Source organism: Natator depressus, chromosome 9 (assembly GCF_965152275.1).
Source record: "Natator depressus isolate rNatDep1 chromosome 9, rNatDep2.hap1, whole genome shotgun sequence".
In the NCBI taxonomy this organism is placed as follows: Eukaryota; Metazoa; Chordata; order Testudines; family Cheloniidae; genus Natator; species Natator depressus.
In genome coordinates this window covers 24,464,021-24,485,478 of record NC_134242.1, presented here as the reverse complement: position 1 = coordinate 24,485,478, position 21,458 = coordinate 24,464,021, and the positions used below count along the sequence as shown (strand labels likewise).

At 39.2% G+C, this 21,458-nt stretch overlaps 1 protein-coding gene across 2 annotated transcripts in view; it reads left to right on the top strand.

The window, feature by feature from the left end:
- GMPS (guanine monophosphate synthase) overlaps positions 1-21,107 on the top strand; it is a 61,858-nt gene extending 40,751 nt beyond the window's left edge. For both annotated transcript variants that reach the window (XM_074963718.1, XM_074963717.1), the window contains exons 10-16: positions 49-154; positions 1,589-1,704; positions 3,662-3,787; positions 5,106-5,221; positions 9,749-9,879; positions 14,471-14,643; positions 17,640-21,107. In XM_074963718.1, coding sequence (XP_074819819.1) covers positions 49-154; positions 1,589-1,704; positions 3,662-3,787; positions 5,106-5,221; positions 9,749-9,879; positions 14,471-14,643; positions 17,640-17,741 — 870 coding nt within the window. In that variant the 3' untranslated portion in view covers positions 17,742-21,107. The remainder of the gene's footprint in view (positions 1-48; positions 155-1,588; positions 1,705-3,661; positions 3,788-5,105; positions 5,222-9,748; positions 9,880-14,470; positions 14,644-17,639) is intronic.
- The last annotated feature ends 351 nt before the right edge of the window (positions 21,108-21,458 follow it).

Below are 21,458 nucleotides of genomic sequence, written 5' to 3'. Positions count from 1 at the left end.
TATTTGAACATGGCAACTTGAATGTAAATTACTTTATTTTCTATGTAGGGTAGAGTAATAGAGCCACTGAAGGACTTCCACAAGGATGAAGTAAGAGTGCTAGGGAGAGAACTTGGTCTCCCAGAAGAGCTGGTCTCAAGGCATCCATTCCCAGGTATGGGAGTTAGGGTCAGTGTAATTCATTAAAGTCAAGGACTACAAATGTCTTTAATGTTTTTATTCTAATCCTCGGAATAAGTTTTATATTTGAATATAAGAAAAATTCACCTCTACAATGTAGGGATGTAAAATGTTAACTGGTTATCTGATGAGCACTAGTCTTACTGGTTAATCCGCCTTAACCATTAACCCCTAGGCTGGCCAGCCCCCCATTAAATCATGCATTAATCCCCAGCTGCACCACCTGGATGCAGCGACACAAGCCACGCCTGCTGGCCAGCCCTTTAATTAGTTAACTGTTGAAACGAAATTATTTTTTAATCGTTTACACGGTTAATTTTTTAAACAGTATTTATGTTCCTACTACAGTGTTGAGAAAGAAACTTGGTATATCTACCATGGCTTTAATTTCAAGCAAATTTTATATTTTCTAGAGATGAAGCACCTCTTATAAGAGAGCCACTGTGCTGTTTATAGTGATAAAAGAAATATTAGTCCAGTAGCTTTTTTTCATATGCTTTCTCTTTCGGCTCCATAGGCCAAAAACTCTATTAACAGTGAGATCTAACTGAATATTATTTGCACAGTCCAGCTTGGAACACTAATATAAGTCATTCCCTCCCAGGAGCAATTTATCTTTTGTAGAAATGAGGGACTATAAGAGATAGCAACAGTTCTTGACCAGACAGCCTCAGAATTGTATTGTATTTTAGAAAACCGAACCCTCCTAACAGGGATGTCATTGTTTTTAAAAAATGCAAGGAACAAAAGTAGTCCTATAGCTCTTGCCGTAGATAGTAGCTGGCAGGTGCCACAAATTAGCCTAGTAGCTGGCAGTTTGCACAGACCAGCCTATTAGTAGCACAGGCACTGTATAAAATTATGAATTAGTTTAGGAGTACCACTGTCCTTTTATTAGAAGAGTTGTCAATAGGACACTTCAAGCCAAATTACAAGCAATTTTGTGTTAATCAGCTTTCAAGGCAGTTCCGCTGTCAGCATTATTCAGTGATGTGTTCGGCTTGTAATTGTAACGTTTTTGTCAAATCTCCACAACTTTTGCATATACATTGTATAACAGGAGGCAGCAGTGGCAACTGTCTCCTTATTGCTGTAATCACAATCCTTTCTCTCTCTTGGTCGCAAAACGTCAGAGGCACTAACCACTGCCTGACACAACCATACAATTTAGGTTGTAGGTAAATGATGTCTGAGTGTACAAGTTAAGTAACGAAAGTGCTGCTTCAGAATAGATTTTGTATATTGTACAATCTTGGTAGAAATGTTGTTAAGCTAACTAATACTGTAAAGTGAACAAACTATAGTTAGTGATAAAGCTGTCTCTTCTGAGATTCTTATAATACATATTAAATGTGACTGTTCACTTGCACATTCTTTACTGTAATGCTGTTCTAACTTTGCATTTCAGGTCCTGGCCTAGCAATCAGAGTAATATGTGCTGAAGAACCTTATGTGTGCAAAGACTTCCCTGAAACTAACAACATTTTGAAAATAGTAGCAGATTTTTCTGCAAGTGTTAAAAAGGTAAATAAATATTATTGGAATTAAAGGTGGGTTTCACGGGAACCAATAACATGAAAGAAATATGAAAACTAATTCTTTGGTGAATTACCGGTGAGATTTATAGTATATTAAAATGTAACTGTTACAAGTAGTATTGCTGCTTGGTTTGAAAGCTGTTGTTTGGTACTTCATTTGTGTGAACTTGAAGATTTTCTGTGTAGTCAGATAGCATTATTGGTGCTATAACAAAACTGCATTTAAATGTTTAATGTCTTTTAGAAAAAGAAAAGTTGATTATGTACTACTCTACAGCAGCAGAATGAGTTGTTTAGCTAGAACAATCTAAAAATTACTATGCTAAGAGGACTTTTGAGACTGTTTCCAGCCATATAGTATTGGCAGAAAATAGCTGTTGCTCCTCAAAATAGTTGTAATCTTCTAGGTTTGCCTGCATGAAGTGTCATTGGGCAGCTAGATCATAATGTGAGAAATAAGGGTCTGATATACTTGTGAGATGTCATAAGCAGGAATTCTGAGAACCCACGTAAATTAGTAGTGGATCATTTCCCTCTGTTTGCAGCCATTACCTTAATGATAACCTCAGTTGCATCTTCTGTCTAGCTGAAAAAGGCTACAGATTAGCTATCAGGAGTTGCACTAAGAGCAATGTGTTCATCACACCTGCCCATAAGTTGCTGAAGAATTACCTGAGCATGTGATACTCCTGATCACCAGTGTAAGTGGAGTCCCAAGGTTATATACAGATCTGCTTTCGTTATGAGGACGCTGCTGTCTTGTGCATCTGGAAGAAATAGCATAAATAGAAACTTCAGTGAATGATACCTTTAGAGGAGGGGTGAGCAAACTATGGCCCGCGGGCCACATCTGGCCTGCGAGACTGTCCTGCCCAGCCCCTGAGCCCCCGGCCCCTCCCCTGATGTTCCCCCTCCCCCATAGAGATGCCACCGCGCGGGCAGCATGTCTTGCACCCGCCCACCTCCCAGACTTTCAAATAAGCCTGTCCTGCCGCTCTGAGCAGGGTAAGGGGACGGGGGAAGGCAGGAGGTCCCAGGGGCAGTCAGGGAACAGGGGGTGGTTGGATGGGGCGGAGGGTTTGGGGGGGGGGCGGATAAGGGATGGGGTCCGGGGGGGGGGCAGTTTGGGACGGGGGTCCTGGAAGGGGGCGGTTGGGACAAGGAGTGGGGGAGGGATGGATGGGTTGGAGGTCTTAGGGGGCCTGTCAGGGAGCGGGGGTGTGGATAGGGGTCGGGGGCAGTCAGGGGACAGGGAGCAGGGGGGATTGGATAGGGTGTGGGGGTCCTGGGCGGGGGGCGGTCAGGGGACAAGCAGCAGGGGGAGTTGGATGGGTAGGAGGTTCTGAGGGGGGCAGTCGGGGCGGGAAGTGGGAGGGAACGGATAGGGGGCGGGGGCCAGGCTGTTTGGGGAGGCACAGCCTTCCCTACCCGGCCCTCTATACCCTTTCGCAACCCCGATGTGACCCTCAGGCCAAAAAGTTTGCCCACCCCTGCTTTAGAGAGCAAACCTAGAAAGAAAAGGAAGTCAATCTGTTACTTCTGGAGAGCTAAGTATCAGGGGGAAGCCATGTTAGTCTGTATCCACAAAAACAACAAGGAGTCCGGTGGCACCTTAAAGACTAACAGATTTCATAGAATCATTATTTGAGCATAAGCTTTTTGTGGGTAAAAACCCCACTTCTTCTTCTGGAGAGCTGTGACTCAAACCTGCTAAGCGTGTATGCATTCTGGTTACCAGAACAGAGACTTATAAATTGTACTGTTCCTCATAATGCTTGAACTTTGTTAAATGAAAACCATATTGCAAATCGCTCTACAATGAATAAAGCTGTCATAAATTTAAAGTGAACATAAATATTTGGCTGCATAATCATTTATAAGTTTTATCTGAATGTGTCTTTTTACAAAAATTATGAAAAGTGATTTTCTGCCCCCTTGCACAGCCACACACTCTGTTACAAAGGGTCAAAGCATGCACAACTGAAGAGGACCAGGAGAAGCTGATGCAGATCACAAGCCTACATTCACTGAATGCCTTCTTGCTGCCAATCAAAAATGTGGGAGTGCAGGTTAGTGGAGTGGCTCTGTGGAGGTGTTGAAGGTTGCTTATGTTGAATATAGAAGGCTGCAATATAGTATAATCAATAATTAATGCTGTAAGAAAAATAAAGAAAATATCATGGTCCAAGAAAAGAAAATTAAAGGAGAATCCACAAGATAAATCACTTTTATTTTTATCTTCTTTTTGCTGGTGTGTGGGCCTTCCAGTAATCTTAGGTCCTCAGGAAGGTTATCCAGGCCTTACAAAAGTGACTATCTAGTTGTCTCAGGTCCTTAAGATTCAATAACACCCATCAACTGCTGTTCCAAAAGACTCATACTGCCCATTCAATCCATTTATATGCTCATTGTAATTAAAAAGAATACCCAAAAAACAAGAGCATTGGCACTAAACAGCTTACCTTTAAAACCCATTTTTGTGAAAATAAAATTCATTTTGTGGACAGTAGGAATACAATACAATATTGAAAGCTCCAAATATAATTTATTATGTTGACATGAAACTGCAAGGGTTCTCTTGACGTTGTTTTATGACTGGGGGTTTACTGGCATCTCTGATTGTATCCGTTCTAATTAGTTTTGTTGAGATCAAATTCAAAAGGTACAATGTCTTGGTTGCTTGATTTAAATGGAAGTGTTTTCTGCATTTGCATTAGTATAGCAGTTAGGATATCCTTGCAAGTGGTCTTCTAATGTCAATGAGTTTTTAAAAATAAGTTATTTTTATTTAAATTAATTTTTACTTATTAGGAAAACAGAAGTGCAGACATAGCAAGCTAAATGCCTTCTTCCATTTTGATAGGCTGTTCTTAGAGTATTATGCAAGGCAGGGTTCTTAAATTTAGTGGGAGGAGGTGTGCTCTGCTATGTTTGGCAAATTTTTTGTTAAGCTTCTGTTAGATGGCATTGGTTATGTTTTTAAGATATTTTGTAGTTTTTGGCATTTTTAATAGAATGAGATTGAATTTTTAAAATACGCGTCAAAGGTATAATTTAACAGATGGCAGCACTGGAAGCTGAGACTGAAATGCCTTTTAAATTCTCTGTAGAATGCCACAATTTTGCTGAGTATTTAAGCTCACTGTTTAGAGGCCCTTCCAATACCCAGGAATTACAAGGCAAATTGAAGACGTAGGGTCAAGTTCTGCCCTCAGCTATGTCCATGCAGTCACATTGACTTTGGGGGGCTTATAACCGTTAATCAAATGTTGATTTGTTGACTAAAATTTAGTTCTCTAACTTGATTTTTAACTGCTACAAAATAAATGGGAAAGTATTATATTGTTTTGTTCAAGAGATATCCGTTCACTTTCTGTTACTTCCCAGGGTGACTGTCGCTCATATAGCTATGTATGTGGGATCTCCAGTAAAGATGCTCCACACTGGGAGTCTCTTATGTTCCTAGCCAGGCTCATACCACGCATGTGCCACAACATTAACAGGTATACGTTCTCAATTTGCTAGGCAATTACCTTTGTTTCTGGCAATCTGTTTACTAATAATTTTTGTGCATATTATGCAGAAATTAGACTACAGTTTAGAAGCTGAGAACTGAAAGTAGTTAGTATAACTAAGTTTTCCTTTAAATGTTATGGCCTTCATAAAATGTACTTTGAGATTTATTTGTAACCACTGCCTAATGAATTCTGATGTGTAGTTATTCCAAGGATGCACAAACTTGAAATACTCATCAATAAGTTTTCTCTCCTTTTGATGATTACTTGATAAGACAAAATACAGTAAAACGTGTACAAAGCCCCATTCTTCAAGGCAACCTACTGTCTTGCGTGGCTGCTCCAAACAATGAATAGATTTATTGGGCTGGGATTTAGAACGTCTCTTGAGTTGTCCTAACTCATCTGTCATTGAAGTCACTTGTAAAACTCTTATTGACTAAAATAGGACCAGTGTTAGGCCAACACTAAGCAATCTGAATAATCCAACTTGTTCCACCTCTGTTAGAAAACTACCTCTGTTAAATAGCCCTCTGAGTGTCTGAAGACATGTTTCTCTGTATAGTCTGAAACATTAAATCAATGATAAATAGATGGAATTAATCAGAAAGTGCCTATGGAAGATCTAGGTGCACGTTACTATAGAAATGTATACAAGGCAATATAGCAGGTCTGCCATTCAAGCTAATAGTTTAAATAGTTGTGGCTTGAAGGGAAAAAAATGTCCTTTGGTTCTCCTTCCGTATATTATATTGTAATTAACCTGGTAGCACTGCTTGTTATTAATATTGCATGACACTTCCCATTATAAGATCCTGTTTTCAGTTTCTTTTAATTTTAACTGTTCAGGATGAAATTTTCCATGCCAGGTGTGTTTGCCTCAGGCTGGTTTTTTGTGGGGGGGAAACTTTAGCTAACGTGGTTCAGCCATTTCCAAAAATGAGGGTAGGGAAAAATATGTTTTGTCCATATTAAATTCTGGTGACCTCTATTTTGAAAAGCTCTAGCGCACCCGTGCTTTGGTGCAGGGATTTGATATTTGGCAGATGCTTGGCCTTTGTGTCAGGATGTGCCTTTTTGCTGTCCCTGTGAAAATCTGCCCAAGTCTGGCCTTTTAAAAAAAATCACAGTTCGCACATGTTCAGCTACAATCTCTGAAAGTGCCATCCTCACTGAGCATGTTTGAGCCTCTTGCAGCTCCTAGCACTGGTCACGCTATGCATGCACCATCCCCAAAGGGCATGCTGTAGCCCAAGGCTACAGGGACAAATCTTGATTTTTCCCCATAATGGCTGCTCCTTGCTGGTGTGGAGCCAGGCACTGGAACTCAGAGCAAAGAGCCTATCTCTCCAGTACTCTCAATGATCCCCTGACTGGCATCCAGGTAGTGTGGAGGTAGAAGCCGTTTGATTCAAATGCAGAGGGAACAAGAGCCAGATAGGGGTGAGAAAAACAAGTAAATTGGGATAAGGAGTTTGGTGAGACTGGGACTGGAGGAGGAGGGAGAAACTGACACAAACTGGCTGGGCAGGGAGACTGAAAGCTGGGGTGAGGCGGGTGAGCCAGTTTGTGGAGTGATGGGGGAAGAAACTGAGATCGGGTGAGGAGCTGTGGTGAGACTGGGACTAGGAATCAGTAGGCGGGGTTGGGGAGGAGCTCTGATAAGGAGTAGAGTGCAGGTGGAAAGGTGCAAGTGGCTGAGCAAACAGACTGGGACAGAGAGCCAGGGAGGGAGGAGACTAGAGCAAGGAGATGAGGAAGTAATTGTGCGGGGGATACTAGGACTGAGAGCCAGGGGCATGGTGCGGAGACAGATCAGATGAAATCATGGTGAGGGAACTGGGCTTGGTGGGACAAGGAGTTCAGGTGAGGGGGGAGACCTGGGACTTTCTGGGAAAGGACTGGAACTAGGTGTGGGGAGGAGAGACTGGGACTCAGACTCCCCCACTGGGGTCGCTGTCTAGGACTGGCTGGGCAAGAAGACTGGGTCTTGGATAAGAAGCCCGAGGAATAAAACTGGGACTGGGTAGGCAAGGAGAATGGGACTGAGACAAGGATCCAAGGCTGGGGAAGAAAGAGGGGGGACTGTGCATAGAATGGACCTGCTCTGGGGGTGAATCTGAGTGGTGCAGTGAAGGAAGCCGTTGTTTGTAGGACCCCTGCCTCACTTGTTGCATAGTAGGTAGTGAGTGAGATAGGGGATTGCTGGAAGAGAAAGAACTGTCTCATGGTTAAGGCAATTGCATGTGGCTCTGGAGAACTGGATTTTATCCCTACCTCTGCCACAGAGTTCCTGTGTGATGCTGAGTAAATCACATAAACAAAACCTTTCACAGTGGGTCATTAATTTATTTCTCACTTTCCAGTTGCCCAGCTTGATACCCTGGGGTCTGATATGCAAAAGTGCTGAGTGCTCACAGCTGCAACTGAAGTGTATGGGAGTTGTGCTTTGAACATTTTAAGTACTCTGAAAAATTGGGTCCTGGGCATGTCAAACCAGAAAAACAAAATTAGTGCAAAATGTTTATCTTAATTTCTCGGTGCCTTATCAGCCTAATCAGTTTGCATCTGTAAAATGGGGATAATATCACCTTATCTCACAGGAGTATTGTGAAGATAAATTTAAAATATTTGTAAAGCTGATACTGTAGTGATGAGCACTATAAAATTAAATTAATAGTTCTATATTCAGGTCTGAATAGTGTGCTGCAAATAAGGCATAAGGCCACACAACTAACTACAAGAAGAAAACAAAATATACGAACTGAATGAGGCAGGGTTCCTGTGGAAAAAATAGTGGTGATTACATACTATCTCATGATGTTTCTGCACAGCAGCAACCTTAATTCTGGCACTTCCTAACTTTTGAGTGTTTGACTTACAAGTTTAATAATGTTCCTTTAATATATTTGTGTGTGTGTAATGTTATTCTGTTATAGACTGCATAACTGAATGTTACTGTTCTGTTCATTCAGTTTTGTTATGTCTCTGGGCATTGTCTGATTTCCAATGCATGATTCTCAAACTTTCTCTTTGTGTTTATAGGGGCTTTAAAGGGAGAGGAGGAAGTTTAACTTTTGAGTAGTATATCAAAACAGTCTTCCAACCTCATAATTTCACAGATTTTAGTCTATAACCAAAAAAATAGAATTGAGAGAATGCATGCTTGCCCATAATTGGAGTTTATTTGGACACAAGTGTGCTTGCATTTTATTTATTTGTTTATGCTCACAAATTATATGCATTCACATTGGCACACGTGGATGCTTAGGTCTACATGTACATTCCGACAAAGCGTGCTTAAAAATTTAAAGCAAAAATTAGAAATTGCTTTTAGCTAATTTAGCTCTGAAGTTTTGAACTATCCCATGAGGAAAGATTATTGCTGTATGAATCTCTGAACTACCCTAGTAATAAATATAGACTCTTGTTTGAGAGGTTTTTTTTACTTTTTTTTACTTTTCAAGTTTCTCCGTTTGATATGGCAGATTTCTGTTTAGTACTTCTCTGTTAGGCATGTCAAGGACATAACCCCTTTAAAAGTAAGTGTTTACAGTATTAAACTATAATATATCCTAAAGATGTATTAATTTGTCCTGTCCATCAGTCCTTTATCCTATATTTCACCTAACTCTAGAGCAAGGAAGGAAAAAGAGAGTCCACTGTATGTCCTAACTTAAATAGTTTTGCCACTGAAATTTAAATTATCACATACATTGTAAGGGGGAGTGTCTTTATAATCTGCAGTAGTGCAATCTCCCATTTCTTGTTACAGAAGCTCTGTGTATGAGGGATTTGTTGTTTAATTAAATAGTCTGTACTAACTGAAGTTTCTTCTCTATTCATGAATCTGAACAGCTTCATGTTGTATTTTTTGGTACAGTACAAAGTACAGTTAGATAAAAAGATGAAGCTGGAGTGAATACACAGCTTGAATTCAGAAGATGAATTATTAATATAATAAGCCACCGGAGGTTTATAAATAACGATAGAGCCATGTAGTCACAGTATGTTATTTCTCAAACTGTGAGATTAGCCTCCTTAAGGAGGCTTTGATCTCTTTTAAAGGAGATTCCAAGCGAAGCAGAAAGAATGCAAATGTAAAATTTTTATTAAATATTATTGGAATAGTATGAACTTTCACTGTCATCAATGGAAAAGTGAAAAACCCTCTCAGTAACATCAATGAATGGGCATTTTTGTTTGGTTCTAAGGAAAAAGCAAGCCTAGAGCTATTGGCACTGTACATAGGAAACCAAAATAAATAAAAGTAAATACCTTTTGAGTTCCAAAAATAAAAGGTACATCAGGTTTACAGAATATATCCAGCTGAAATGTCTTGTCTTTTTTTTTAAACTCAAGGTAGTGGATAAGGGCCAAGGTTAAAAATTCATACTCTGATAGTTTCTGGGTCTCATGTGCTTCATTGCAACACTAAAGATGCAATCTCCAAGCAACCTACTTAATTCTTTAGACATAAAATTTATTTTTCTACAATCTACTTTATCTTCCTAGAGTTGTCTATGTGTTCGGGCCACCAGTCAAAGAACCTCCTACAGATGTTACACCCACTTTCCTCACAACCGGAGTCCTCAGCACTTTACGCCAAGCTGATTTTGAGGCTCATAATATTCTCAGGGAGTCTGGTAAGTGTTTGGCCTGGATACATTAGCTTGTGCTTGTCGCAAAATGTTTGTAATTCTTAAATCACTATGTAGTTACAGATTTAGAGCCAGACTATACAAGAATTGTGCTGTGTATCTTCAAAAAATCACTACTTAATGTGGTGGTAGCCTTATTTTAAATCCTGAGATAAATGGCATGAGTCGCTAGATGTTGTCCAAATAGAGTAAAATGTAGAGGGTCTTTAACATTATTACTCTACAGAAATCACTTCAGAAAGTAATTTTCTGACGCTACATAGTGCCTGATTATGAATTCATCCTTTGTTTGTCTGATAAGTTTCTTCCTCTTGTACTTTCCATTTCTCTATGGAATTGTGTGAATGAATCACAATGTTAAGAAATTACGTATGATGTTCTTACCATTTTCACTTGTAGTGATATTCATTCCTTAACCAAACATAAATATTTGAGAGATGATTTAAAATATTAAACAATGGAAACCTATGAATAAGTGTAGCCAGACCTGCTGAGAGCAAAAAAAAGTCTTAGCACATTCAGCCCACTCTTCACTATTGAACCATCTCTTCATATTAATTTTTTGCTTCTCAAGCCATCAAAGAAGATAAATCTAGGAAAAACTACTGTTCAGCTTGAAGAAATCTCAAACTTCAGATGACAGTTTTTCAATTTCATCTCAAGAAGTTAGAATCAACCTGGTTAAAACAGAAAAGAATGACAGCTAGATAACTTCTAAATGGGCTTTCAAATAGAAGACTTCTAAGGAAATGGCTGAATAATGATTTATATGTACAGGAATAATCTGTGTTTACCAGGAGTAAAAGAACTGTGCAAAGAAAAACCTCCAGATTTCTTCCAAGATCATATTGTTTTGTGAGAACAAGGAAGCTTCTCAAGAATAAGCCAAATGTACAGATCCTCACACCATCTGCTACCAAGTTTTTTTTTAATTTTAACTTTAAAATAAAAAGGCTAAACTGTATTTGTAAAACCAACAATTGCAAGCCTATGCATAGTAACACTATCAACACTTACCACTGAAAAAATATTTAATTTCCTCTAATGCCTAAACTACAGAGTGAGTCTGGGAATATGATAATGTACAGTTTCATTTAACTTCTAATATAGCTCACTGCTCAGTTATATGTCAGAGCTTGAGAGGTTCATGGTAAGTGTATGTGAGACCATTAATCAAATTCACCTAAATATTTTTTCTTCCATTATCTGCAAATCAAGTTACTGAGGAATAAGACTTTGACTCTTTTTTGTTTGCGAAGTTAAAAAAACATTGAAACCCAGAGAGCAACACTAGCAAAACATAAAGGGTAAAATTTTCTAAAGCACTTAAATGACTTACACTCTTCTGTCCTATTGACTTTCAGTGTTTGTCACTTTTAAAAATGGGACTTAGATGGGTCTGAAAATGTTTAACAAAGACGAGTTAAGAATTAAAAGACAAAATGTGACTCTAAATCATTTAAGATCATTATAATGTGATTACACACCTTTATGACAGTGTATATCTTGCCTATGTTAACATAGTTGTTAAACAGATCTTATCAGTCTGATTCACTAATGGCAAGCACTTATTCAGATAATAAATTCTTGGAGAGATGCCAATTGCAAATTGTCTCTACTCAAGGAGTGTAAATATGAGAAACTGCAAAATCTTTCAATGAATTGGTGTGAAAAACCATCACGTTTTCATGGTGAGAGATTTGAGCTCAATCCACATAGTTTATCTAAGAGATGGGTAAGAGGTGACTTGATCAGGGACAATGAGTACGTAAATGGGGAGAAGAGATATTAATGGTCTCTTTGATTTAGCAGACAGAGGCATTACAAGAACCTTTGGCTGGAAGTTGAAGCTAGATTAATTAAAATTGGAAATAAGGTGTACATTTGTAACCATTGGAACCCCTTGCCAAGGGATGAAGTGGCTTCTCAGTTTTTCAGGATTGGGTGTCTTGCTAAAAGATACATCTCTTGTTCATTCAGAAGTGAAGCTTGATGTAGGAATTACTAAGTGGCATTCTATGGCCTGTGTTATGCATGTCAAACTAGATTAAGGCCCCTCTGGTCATAGAATCTATGAGTCCCAATGACATAATGGAGAGCTTAACAATTTATTCACATCTTTATGTAGTTCTATCTCCCTACCAATGCAGAATTGTTTCCTACTCTTTGTTTTGCAGCATTTTGTCCAGTCTGGTTCTAAATGTTGTTCTTCAAGTGATGGTCCCTATTTGTATTCCACTGTGGGTACACATGTGCTCTGTGTGAATGAGATCAGAAGAATTTTGCTAGCAGTGTCAGTTGTCCCTTCGCTCCCCATGGGGCAACTATTATGCCCAATATCCCAGGCTTCAAAAATTGTATTTCCTGCCCCTGGGCTTTCCTGATCAGTGTCAACTATCAAAAATGTCTCTACTGCCTCAGAGAAGCTCATGTCTCTTTGAAGTGTGCTATTTGCCAATCCTTCCCCAGCTGAACTTGCCAAGCATGTGACTACAGACAGGAAATTTCATATTGATTGTGTAATGAGGCCCCAATCTGACCCTAGCACAGTGGCTCTCAACCTACTTACCTATGTGGGCTGCATCCACACAATGTACAGACACTTCCCTGGTTATGCAAATCCAACTTACGCAAATCCGCACTTACGGAAAAAGTTCCGTAAGCTAGAAATAGGAGGGGGTTTGTTTGTTTGTTTGTTTGTTTGTTTGTTTGTTTTTTGTGTAATGGTCAGAGATACGTTTCCGACTTACGCAAAATTCGAGTTACACAAGGCGTTCCAGAACGGATTGCTTGTGTAAGTTGGGGAGCATCTGTATATACTACCAGTATGGCCCTGAGGATGTCAGATGGCCGCTACACCATAGAATTCCTCTCCCTTCCCCCTCTGAAACGACCTATCCTGTCTGGCTTCTGGGATCACTCTTTTGAGAGGATGCTCTTGCAAGAGGTAAGCTCCCTCCTCCATCAGTGAGCTTTAAGGTGGTACCACCTCAGTACTGGGGAAAGTTTTTATCCAAAATATTTCCTCATCCACAAAAAGAAAGGGGGAGGATAGAGACCCATCCTAGATCACCGCTGACTGTCGACTCAGACGACTGGTTCACAGCTCTTGATCCGAAGGATGCCTACTTCCATATAAACATCCCACCCCTTGTAGGTCCGAACCACCAGCAGTATCAGATAGTATCCTTTGGCCTAGCAATAGCATCAAGAGTACTTACAAAAGTGCTGTCAGTAGTGGCAGCTCACTTTTGGCACCACAGTTCATCAGTCTTCCCCAACCTCAACGATTCCCTAGTGATAGAGATCTCAGCTGGAGGTACAGAGAGCAGCCTCATCCCTGCTCTTTGGTAGGACTTTGTGTAAACAGAAACGTCCCACACAGACTATGGAGTTTATTGGAGCAACACTGAACTCTATTGGTGTCAAGGAATATCTTCCTCAGGACAGATTGCAGTCCATAAAAGATCTGGTCTCCCAGCTCAGACTGAGCCCATAGATGTCAGTCTATTTGTGCCTCAACAAAGGCGGAGCCTCATCAAGGGCATCACACAGGTGCAGGAAGCCATGTGACCTAGGGGGATGAAGCATGAATAGACAGTGATCATATATGCTTCCCTGCTGCTGTGGTGGGATGCCTATCCAAAAGAGCATACAGTGTAAGGGACATGGACTCCCCAAGAGCCCAGGATGCACATATGAACCACCTAGAATTGTAAGCAGTCTGCAAGGGCTTCAAACAATTCCAACCACTCTTGTAAACCCACCACATTCCAATGATGTTAGACTACATGACAACAGTTTTCTAAATGAGTAAACAAGGGGGAGCAAGATCTACCCCTCTCTGCATGGAAGCTGTTAATCAGAGTGATTTGGTGACTAACTAATCGACATTGCTAGTTAAAATCTTCTGGTCTCAGGTGCATGGAGCACATGCATGCTCTTGGTGGAATATACAAAATAAGTAACCTCTCTTCGCAAGGCTTCCACTACTACTCTTTGACTACTGTTTCACAACACAACTTGGAAGCTCTTCCTGATATTCAATCTGAATTTTCCCTTCTGTAATATTTTTCAGTTACCCCTGCTAGAAGGAAGAAACCCTCCCTGACCTCACTGCCAGATATGTCATACTTCCTCTTACCCGATACTGAAAAATGGGAGAAGAGTTGCTTGGATAATACCCCCAATATGCATAATTTTCACTGAAAGTCAGCCATTTGTATGAATGAGTTCTGCATTCCCTGTTCTATGTAAAAAGGGCTCCTACCATATTTGGCAATACTGGTAGTTTAAATGTATAGACCATTAATATTATATGAAAGTATGATCACGATGATCCTTCACAGGGGCAACATGATCTTTTGGGGGAAGGTTGCAAAACTATAGCTCAAAAAACTTCTTGTCCATTTCAGTATATTTCATTGTATATTGTGTTGTCTGTCTACGGTATGAAAATGATGCAAAGGTTTATTCCATGACTATGCATATCTTACGCACGTGGCATAATTTGGAGTAAAATAATCTGTTTAGACAACATTGTTAATATCAAGCTTTTATCACCATTTTGCTTAAGGTTATGCTGGAAAAATCAGCCAGATGCCAGTAATTTTGACACCATTGCATTTTGACCGAGACCCCCTACAGAAACAACCTTCCTGCCAGAGATCTGTGGTTATTCGAACCTTTATCACTAGTGACTTCATGACAGGCATTGCAGCAACTCCTGGCAGTGAGATCCCAGAAGAGGTAATAGTTCTTATTTATTTATTTATTTATTTATCTATCTATTTTTAGTTCTTTTTGGAGTGAGCTAGTAACCCAAGATGATTTTCATATTGTCTGTTCTTTGGGTGATTTATAACTTTAAGATAACTTTTATAAATGTTATGTAATACTTGACTCCTGTTTACTATTTTGATTTGTCAGTGTACTTTACTTAAAGGGAACCCTGCCATAGGATAAGCCCATAAGGATGTTCTGACAGGTTGATAAAACAAGGTAACAGTAGTCAAAAATCCTACTACTTAAGAATATTGACCAAAATGTTAAAGCCTTTGAGGGCCTAGAATTAGGTGCTTACTTCCATATTTAGAAGCAGCCCAACTTTCAAAAGTCATTGATTTCAGTGGGAGTTGTGGTTGCTCAGCACTTCAGAAAAACTGACTAGTTATACTGAGGGGCTTACACAGATTTGGGAGCCCAACTTTAGGCACTTGTTTTGCTAATTTTGGCCATTCCCACCATTCTCATATACTTTCAAGATTTTAAAAAAATATGGTATGTGTAAAGAATGGTATAAATCTGATCTTTTGAGTTTCTTGGGTTTTCTGTTTGCTATTGTCTCAATCCTAATTCACACTTTTTTAAGTTTAAGTGTTTGGAAATTATTCCTGCATAGGTCAGAGTAGCATAAATACGTATGATTATAAATTCTTTGACTTGGCTCAAGGAAGTCTTATGTAAAAGATTTTAAAAATATTGATAGTTAAAATGTAAACATAATATATTAAACCATTCCAATGTACACACATGGGAATCTTCATTTTAACTGGGAGTTTACATTTCTAATTTTACATCTTAAATGCACGTTTTGTGCTATAAAGCTTTGGTGTCTCAAAATGTTGAATCAGAGAATCAGAATCCTAGAATATCAGGGTTGGAAGGGACCTCAGGAGGTCATCTAGTCCAACCCCCTGCTCAAAGCAGGACCAGTCCCCAACTAAATCATCCCAGCCAGGCTTTGTCAAGCCTGACCTTAAAAACTTCCAAGGAAGGAGATTCCACCGCCTCGCTAGGTAATGCATTCCAGTGTTTCACCACCCTCCTAGTGAAAAAGTTTTTCCTAATATCCAACCTAAACCTCCCCCACTGCAACTTGAGACCATTACTCCTTGTTCTGTCATCTGCTACCACTGAGAACAGTCTAGATCCATCCTCTTTTGAACCCCCTTTCAGGTAGTTGAAAGCAGCTATCAAATCCCCCCTCATTCTTCTCTTCCGCAGACTAAACAATCCCAGTTCCCTCAGCCGCTCCTCATAAGTCATGTGATCCAGTCCCCTAATCATTTTTGTTGCCCTCCGCTGGACTCTTTCCAATTTTTCCACATCCTTCTTGTAGTGTGGGGCCCAAAACTGGACACAGTACTCCAGATGAGGCCTCACCAATGTCGAATAGAGGGGAACGGTCACGTCCCTCGATCTGCTGGCAATGCCCCTACTTATACATCCCAAAATGCCATTGGCCTTCTTGGCAACAAGGGCACACTGTTGACTCATATCCAGTTTCTCGTCCACTGTAACCCCTAGGTCCTTTTCTGCAGAACTGCTGCCGAGCCATTCGGTGCCTAGTCTGTAGCGGTGCATGGGATTCTTCCGTCCTAAGTGCAGGACTCTGCACTTGTCCTTGTTGAACCTCATCAGATTTCTTTTGGCCCAATCCTCCTAATTTGTCTAGGGCCCTCTGTATCCTATCCCTACCCTGCAGCGTATCTACCTCTCCTCCCAGTTTAGTGTCATCTGCAAACTTGCTGAGGGTGCAATCCACACCATCCTCCAGATCATTTATGAAGATATTGAACAAAACCGGCCCTAGGACCGACCCTTGGGGCACTCCACTTGATACCGGCTGCTCACTAGACATGGAGCCATTGATCACTACCCGTTGAGCCTGACAATCTAACCAACTTTCTATCCACCTTATAGTCCATTCATCCAGCCCACACTTCTTTAACTTGCTGGCAAGAATACTGTGGGAGACCGTGTCAAAAGCTTTGCTAAAGTCAAGGAACAACACGTCCATTGCTTTCCCCTCATCCACAGAGCCAGTTATCTCGTTATAGAAGGCAATTAGATTAGTCAGGCATGACTTGCCCTTAGTGAATCCATGCTGATTAGTAGCATTGTAAGAAAATAGCATTGAATGTGTGGAAGAAATGTACACCTAAGGAAGTAAACTGAAGTTGATTTAAAATTCCAGGTGCTTGTGGAGAGCAATATAGTGTTGTGGCATATGGAATTGTATATTACTCTACAGTACACACTAATAGGATACCTGGAACAAAATATATAATTACACTGTCAGTGCACTTCAAGCTGTGGAAATTATTTGGCAAGCTTTCTTCTTTTGCAAGGAATATGAGACTTTCTTATCAGATCCACAAATTATTATTCAATACTCGTTCTGGGGCACTCTTGCTGACACTAGCTAGGTTTTGAACTCTGGAAGACAGGAGGCTCTAAATAGAGAACCTTTTTCTCTGAAACATTCTTTCTCTGTTGTTCCTATAGACTTCATTTGTCCAGAGCGTGAGTTACAGTTTCAGGCTGTTACTTTTGTGTGAGTGGCGCTCATGTTGAGGAGTACATTTTTATTTTTATACTTTGCCAATTAGTTTGAAATTATTGGCTGTAGTATTTTATGAGGCACTGAAATTTGGTATGATTGCTTCATTTTTATAAATTAAAAATGTTTTCAAGATAATTTTATTTTGTCAAGTGAGATGCTTTGTACTTAGCTCCCACTTTTTTATTGGTATCCTAATTGTAACAGGGGAAGTCGGTAAAGGTAAGGATTTGGGGGGTATTTTCTTATTGGTGTCAGTGTACTTATAGTATCTGTTTGTTCTTCTGTTTGCGTCAAGACTACTCTGGTAAAGAACTTTCTTTTAAATATTTCCATTTCTATAGGGTGCAGTTTTTCCCAAGTAAATTTGTCACAAGTGCTTTTTTCCTTTTAATCATAGGTTGTGTTGAAGATGGTGACAGAGATTAAGAAGATTCCTGGCATTTCTCGGGTGATGTATGACTTGACATCAAAGCCACCAGGGACTACTGAGTGGGAGTAACTAATTTTTTTTTTCTATTGAAGTACTGTGTGCAGTTTAAATTATATCAGAAACCATTCCCAGTGTTGACATGCAGTACTGTGAAAAGAGTGACTGGAGCTGCTACATAACATCTGATTCCTCTCCTGGAGCATAAATCTGCAGTTAAGAGCTATGTTGGGGATAACTGTAAGTGGGGCTGAGGATTTGTACGGGTAAATAATCATGGCAGCATTGCCTGTGCGCAGACAGATTCATATTGCTTTTGCCTTTACTGATTCTTCCTGTTTTCATGTGTTTTATCGTTACTGTCATTTCAATGTCTCTGTTTTTGTACACTGTGTAAAAAGAGACAGTTATTTACTTTTACCAAAATCATTGTTACAGCCTAAAAATGTAAAATGAATAATTAATGTGACCAACTGCTTTTGAACAGATTTATTATAAATAAATATTTTGCCAAATGGAGTAGTGGGTACTGTTGAGTTGTGGAATTAATGTGTATCTGTTTGCTGTGTACTGGTAAGCCTGTTCTATATTGTTGGAAGTATTAGCCGATGGCAATAACACTGAATTCTGAAAGATTGATGCTAAAATAATATGAAATGTCCTTTCATCTTCCTTTTTCTGCTCACTCCCTCTTACATCACTTTCTCTTGACAGATTGAGTATGTATGTGGACAACAAACACGTACATCTATACTTCTCAATAAGCTTCAATATACATTTAATGATGTCTGGTACTATAAAATATAAGGCAGTATATACTCTGGGGACTCTGATGCAATGGTAACAGTGGGCGTGAAGTTTGAGCAGCTCATTGCATCAGACCCACCAGTTCTAGTTAGTGTGACCTAGTTCAGTTTTGCTGTTTTTTAAACTCCTGCACAACAACCCATCCCCATCCCACTGCCTGTCCCTGCATTTTTGTTTATACTTGGTAAGAGTTTACTGTATAGAGATTTCCTTTTACAGGGGAAGTATTTGTGTGTGTTGTACGGAGTTTGATTTTAAGATTGTTATGCTCTTTGAATATATAGTTGTCATCAGAGGTGACTTTAGCCAAGCAGAATACAAATTACTTCAGTCATTTGTATATTGCTGTTTTCTATTTAAGTAAGGGGTAACTCACAAGAAGGGATATAGTTATCATTGGACCGCCCATATTTCTCTAGTATGTTGAGGCCAAAGGCCAAGTATTTCCAGCCACCTAAGAAGTTTGGTAATCTCATATAACTGCAGTCCTTGAAGTGTTATTCTTGTAACAGTTAAAGGTTCTGACCTGAGCAGCTTTACTAGATACTTGTACAGTTGGAACCTTAATTATGTATCCAGATTCATTCTTTTCATCATGTCCATTTTTGAAACTGTATTTCATTCAGCTGTGAAATTACCTTATATCTGTTATAAAGTGGGGAAGTTCAGAGCCGTCTCTGATCACTTATTTTCCATTACATAGCTTTTTTTTAACTGGAATAATGGCTGATAAACATTTATTTTAACAAGTTGACCACCTTTTGATTCCACATGTTTTTGATTTTTAGTACTACTTGCATAAACTTATACTATAAAAGTTTAGTTTAATCACTTTTTAGTGTCATAATACTTTTACCTATGCCACTTGGGAGTATGTGTCTTAGTTATGGGGTGGGATATTGTACAGAAGCATCTTCCAGCTTTTTGAAAAGTTTAATGAACATCTCACAGTGTAGAAATGTTGTTAGTGGTAGGGAGGCAGAAGGTTCTAGTGGCTAGAGCACATGACCAGAAGTCAGGAGACCAGTTTCTAATCCTAACTCTCCTGCTTTGACACCTTGGGTAGTCATGTAACCTTAACCTCTATGTGCCTCAGTTTTCTCATTTATAAAATGGGGATAATAATTACCATACCCATCCTTCTAGAGCTATATGAGCTCTTTGGATGAAAAGTGCTATGTAAGTGAAGTATTGCTATTATATGTAATGCAGTCTTACTGTTGGACTACGAGCTGTAAAACCTTTCAATTAGAGTAACTTTAATCACCAAAAGTTAACAAGTATTCATTGGGACAGAAGAATATTCCATCTTTCAGTCCTATTGAAAACAGCCATTTTAACTCCTCTTCCATAGTTCAATTTTAACAAAACTCCCTGATCAAATTATGGCCTTAATATTATATATTTAATTTTTGTCATAACAGTACTGAGGATAGTTACTTTCATGAATGTAGAGATGTATAATACACAAATGACACAATCACAAGTAGATAAGGGCAATTCCATTTCAGTGAGCTGTAGAGATACTTCATATTCGATAAATATACTTCATATTCTCTGTGTAGCCTTTATCGCTTCTGTACGTAAACTTGCTGTTATTTCTGTTGTCACCAGTTCTGCGAATGTTCTAAATTAGACCTTGAGAGCAAAGAGGGGGGAGAGGAAATGGGGAATGAAGCACTGAAGCTTGTTATCGAAATTAGAGGGCATCTCTTTAACTCTTAGAATTCTGGCATTTTTCTGACTCTTCTTCTAAGGCATTTATTTAGTTGGCATCCATGTAAATAAATATGGAGTATATAGTCTCATAGTTATGATGTAACTCAAAAGAAGATACAATACACAGTCTGGCCATAGCATCCAGAGGGTTAAATAAATTGTACCCTATTGACTGTAACATACATACATTCAGGAAGAATATTTTTCATATGTGGTGCATGTCAGATACTTAAGTCAAACTGTCATAGGAGTTGCATCTTAACTATGGTTACAGTATATACACGTATAGGGGGTGTGTATTGAAGTTTGATGTACATATTTTCATCATATCTGATCTATACCATAGTAGTTTGCTTTCAGGTCTCTATTAATAAAGTGGAGCTTGACATACCCCATATTTTTAGGCACATCTTTTTTACTAGAAAAATGAATATTAGAATATATTTAGGGTATATAAAATATTGCATTATGAACAGAATGTCTTATTTCAATAAGATTCTTAGGTCTTAAAATATCTCCCACCCTTTTTGTTCAATACCCATACTATACATTTGGAAAGTGTTGGGTTATTCTTAGTGGGGTTGACATCAATTGCCATCCCAGCAATTCTTGAATGTACTTTATGGAGTCAACATATGTAGTACAGCCAGATGCCATGGGAGAATAGCACATTTTTACATTAGGTCATAAGTAAATTTAGTATATAGTTTACTAAAAACAGAAGTGTAGCTGCCCTGTACAACTTGTTCACCTCAGGTCTTCAGTGAGACATGTCAACATTTTAAAAGGAATTTGTATGGGGGAGGAGGTATTTCCCATCATTCTCAATTTTTTAAACATTTTTCTGCTTGTGAAATGATATCAAGTACTGTGAGCCTTAATTTTTATCCACAAATAAAAAATATACAGTATGTTACTTGTTTGAATGTGTGTGTGATTTATTTTGTGGGATTTAAAGCAGGAATTGCATTTGAGTGGATGGTCCATTTTGGAGCCAGGGGTGAGGGGAGGGAAGAGCAAAAAAGATGAAATCACTGTCCTTAAATCCTGAACCACTTGCTAGAGAAACATCCAGGAGCAAGAAAGCATCTCTATAAGGCCATGTGCTGCCTCCCTTCAAAATATTGTGTGAGATGCATTTAAAGTGGTCCCATTGATGATTGTGCCTAACTTCTAAGATCGGTGGGAGGATGGGTGTAATGTTCAAAGAGGAGAATAGACTTGTCCTAAACTTTTCAGTGAAATACAAGGTTTGAATTTAGT